Source organism: Erigeron canadensis, chromosome 6, assembly GCF_010389155.1.
Source record: "Erigeron canadensis isolate Cc75 chromosome 6, C_canadensis_v1, whole genome shotgun sequence".
NCBI lineage: Eukaryota > Viridiplantae > Streptophyta > Magnoliopsida > Asterales > Asteraceae > Erigeron > Erigeron canadensis.
The window spans coordinates 5367745-5372292 of record NC_057766.1 but is presented as its reverse complement, the minus strand read 5'-3'; the positions used below and the strand labels follow the sequence as shown (position 1 = coordinate 5372292).

The 4548-nt window shown below is 36.6% G+C and overlaps 1 protein-coding gene across 1 annotated transcript; it reads right to left on the bottom strand.

Moving 5' to 3' along the window:
• Positions 1-1822: 1822 nt before the first annotated feature.
• Positions 1823-2912, bottom strand: LOC122604190 (protein FAR1-RELATED SEQUENCE 5-like). Its single transcript, XM_043777088.1, has 2 exons — positions 2658-2912; positions 1823-2539 (listed from the first exon to the last, which is right to left on the bottom strand). Exons 1-2 carry the CDS (start codon positions 2910-2912, stop codon positions 1823-1825), a joined length of 972 nt encoding a protein of 323 aa, XP_043633023.1.
• Between the last annotated feature and the right edge of the window lie 1636 nt (positions 2913-4548).

The window sequence follows — 4548 nt, the reverse complement described above, 5'->3', positions numbered from 1 at the left end:
GGATATATTGTTTACAAGAATGATGAACATATGTGAACATGACGTATCTTTGTTTTAGTCTTTGATAAACCTTAATAGTATCTTGAAAAAAAAAACAAGTTTAACCAACTATAATGTGTTACATGATGAATGGTTGACAGTGACATCGTGTTCGCAACCACAAAAGGGCATGTAGCATCAAGGTTTGCAATTGTGAGTTTAATACAAGATTTTTGTGTACTTGACCAAGTTGTCGATTGTTGGGCTGCACTATTGAATGCTGAAGAGGTAAAAAGGAGCAAAGACTCGCCACACAGGCTTTTTTGCCACACTAAAATGATGGTAAGTAACTATGTTTATTCTGACAATATTAATTAAATTCGCCTATAAGTTGAACCCAATTCTGTATATATGATGATGCAGACGAGTAACATGCTAGATAAAAAAATGGGCGATAACGTGCGTTTGAGGTTTTTCACCTCAAATCTCGGTGGAATATTGGATGCAAACACAGTGCATATGACATTATCAGATTATGATATGGTACATTGTTCACCAACGATAATCAGAATCCTAACATTAGTTATTCGCATATGAATTTGTGACGTATTTTGGCTGAGTAAACGTGCAAGTGTTTTTCCCTATCATACAGGGATTCCATAGCTACTTGGTAGTGTTTGACTTCAAAGGACGAAAATTTGCTATCCTTGATAATCATAAACATGACAACCGAAGTATCTTAGAGAAATACAAGGGTGTACCAGAGAAATTGGTAATATAACTTATCCGAATTTCTAATTAGTTAATTTATTAATACTAAACTAAGATGTTTTAGAACAACATGGTAATATAACATTATATGAATTTTTAAATGTAGCATAAGTTGTTCATACATTACCGGAAGATGGTTGGGCATGCAAAATTGGATCAGATAATAAATGCTACTCCAGAAAGGTTGGTGCTCAAGTGGCAGACAACAAAAAATGATGTGGACTCCGTCGTATTCGTGATGAGGCATATGGAGACATATATGGGGGAGGTGGCAGGAAAACGGAACTGTGGACTAGCAACGGAATCTAAGATCCAGAAGGTACAGTTGGGAAAGCTAAGGAAAAAGTATGCAGTCAAAATGATGTTGTCAGAGCATAACGTGCACAATAATGCAGTGCGGATGGAAGCCGAAGAACATGAGAAAAACAACCCAAAACTACCCAGCAAGAAGAATAAATGAATAACATGTGATATTCAACTTTTTGCCTTTGTTTACGCCAATATTATGGCTTATTATTGTGTGAAATAATGGCACACTTTCAGTTTGACTCTTAAGACTTTGCTATGATTTAACTTTTCAGTGTGAATGGCATTGTGTTTTATATATGTTGGTATTCACTTGTTGAGTGTTTGTTCATATGTGTGCTGGTCTAAAATTGGAATCATACGAACCAATTAGTAAGTTCTAATTTTAGTTGTTCCAATACTAGTTGGTTTTCATATCTGATCATGTATGAAACATCTTGATTTCTGCAAACCCGTTCTTTTTTTTTTTACCTGACAGTTATACGAGTGGTCACTCATGACCAATATTATTAAAAGCCGGTCTTTGTGATAATGTAATGGTTTTTATATGTCTGTGAATGCGTTATGCAATCAGGTGCTTTACACATAACTCAATATACTAAAAAGACTAAAGAGACTAAAAACAGACAAATATACTATAAAGATTTACCAAGGAAATGATATCAAACCACGATATTGTTTCAAATGATTACTAGAAAAGAAACATATAAAGGAATGCATTTATGAATAACGTGTCCAAAAATTTATTATCATGCGCGATCAATAATCAATCTGCTCTTTGGGGAGGTTGCTCCTGTAATGCTTCTTTTCTTGCTTGTGTTGCAGATTGATTGGCTGCTTTATCGACTGCCAACTTGGCTCTTTTGGACGCACTTTCGGCTTCTAACTTTGCAAGTCTGTCAGGGAAATTGCGCGAGTCATGTTTATCTTGCACTTCATGACACCATTTGCACTCACGCATTTGACGTTTGCGTTTTTTCACATGTTTCTCACCCGGATTAACCAATCTTTTACCAGTGTGAGTTCCTGATCCCTTGTTTTTAGCGGGCGTCGGCGGTAAAATTGTAAGCTCTTCTGGTTCTGTTACCCCGAGCAACTCCTGATAGACTACCTCTTTGTCTTCTTTCCCACTAATGTTAGGAAGATCTGCCAAAGTATCTTCAGTTAACTTATTCAGTTTGGAAACAAAATCAGATAACTTCTCAGGGTTGTTGCGTAGCTTACTGAAACACAACTCCAGGTTTTCAAAGGCTTCAGTCGCAATCTTGTCTGCCTCATCGTTCCTTCTACCATATCTGTGCTTGTCATGTAACAAATGACGAGGGAGCACATCTCTTCTCCAACGTTTGCTTATATATTCTTTTGGTATTTCTTGCACATTTTTATTCTTGAATACACAAAAAATGTGACGACATAAATATCCATGTCGTCCAAACTGGTTGCAACTGCACTTGATGCTTCCAGATTCTACATTTCGCACAACCTAACAAAAAAGAAAGAATATAGGACATATAATATATTCAATGCAATTCGAGTATCATACGCATGTTAATTAAGTGTGGTCTTAAAATAAGCATTAGAGACATAAAAGTGAATCAAACCGTAAACTGGAGATGGTCTTGACATGGCTTATCTGAATGCTTTATAAGGTAAACCTCATTCCCGCCATCCTTAGTGACTGACGTTTGTGAACAAGACCATGATCCTTTATAAATCTCCCTCTGAACCTTCAAAAACATTGTTCTTGTATAGATTTTGCTTGCATGGGTCTCAATTGCATGAGGAGTAATCAACGTCGGACATGTTGTGCTCGTATGATCATTGAGAACTCGTTGGGCATGTCTCTGCTTCTCCATTGCAGTCTCAAAACAAAGCATAAACTGGACAAGAGTGTGTAGTTTGTGTGAAAAAACCCGGAAGAAAGAATTTGAGCTCTCAGACCGGGATGTTGTCTTCATAACACAGCACATGGGCATATGTAGAAAATATGTCGGGATCCATTGTTTCCTTATCTTAAACATTTTGGTTAACCAACGGTTATCTTGTAAATGAAATTCTTCCATCAATGATACCCATCTTTCCTCAAATTCTTCAGGTCTTAAAAAAACATTCCAAACTAACTTATGCAAACGGATTCTGAAATCTGTGTTATCAAGTATATCTCCACAAACCTATAAAAAGAAGCATGTGCGAGTGAATGTTATGAGTTCATGGATAACATAGACAATAAAGGATGTATGAAAGTATATTAGGAAGCAAAAAACTCTCAAATTTGTTTATCTGTGAACATGTGATGATATCATAATTATAAAATAGATGGTAACTACATTGTACCTTTAGTGGTAACTTTTTCATAATGTGCCACATACATAGTCGATGTTGTGAGTTTGGCATCTCAGTTTTGACAACCTTTTTCATGGATGGGTCTTCTTCTGTTAAAACTAAACTTGGTTGCTTGTTGTGTGCCTTTAAGAAGACCTTTAGCAACCACGAATAAGATGGGATATCTTCATTTAACAATAGACCAGCCCCAATTGTGACACATCTATTATGATTGTCGACACTTGTGAATGGGACAAATACCATGTTGTACCTGCATAATGATAATATATAAACATCATCAAATTAAACAGAATATAATATAAGATTAAAAAATGCCCAAATTTGTTACTTGTTTGTGCTATATGTGGCATCAAGCGCAAGCACGTCACCAAACACCTTGTAGTTGCATTTCGCTGTCTCATCAGCCCAGAAAAGGCAAATTAACTCATTGTTTTCGGTTTTGTAATCAAAAGAGAACTCTGGTAGACATTTAGCCCTGTTTCTAAACTTGTCAACCAACATTTGTGCGTCCTGTTACCAATATACAGGTTTTTGTTCTTTTTGAAGTTCTGGTAATCCACAACTGTTCCACGGACCTTATCATACCCACCTTTCATCGCTGCACGCAGCTTATAAGCTTTGGTTGCACCAATGTTGTTTGTAGATACTGTTTGAATAAAAAGTTGATCCTGAAATGTCAACTGACGTCTTGAACGAGACAAATGCTTGTTGTACTCATCAATAAGAGGATGGTTATGCTTTTCCTCAAAGCCATATAGACGGAAGCAATATGATCCTTTAACCTTGGATAACTTAATTCGAGCTTTGCAGTCTGTTACTTTGTAATTTGAATTTCGACGAAGTCGGGAAGGTCCAGAACCATCATCAACTAACGTGTCAGCTTCATAATTCGTCTTAGGCTTACCTTTTTTATGGCATAAAAAATACTTGTGGGACATATCCTGGCCTTTTCTATACTTTGATGATGATTTGCGAACATAGAAACCTGCTTTCTCGGCATATCTTTCATACATCGCAAAAGCTTCTTCAATAGAACCCCACAAAGAACCTTCCACGGGTTTAAACTCTTCGGCTACGAATCAGGTATCCACCAAGAAGTCCCATTTGGTGACTCGTGATAATTCACTAATTCACTTTCACCGAGAGAAT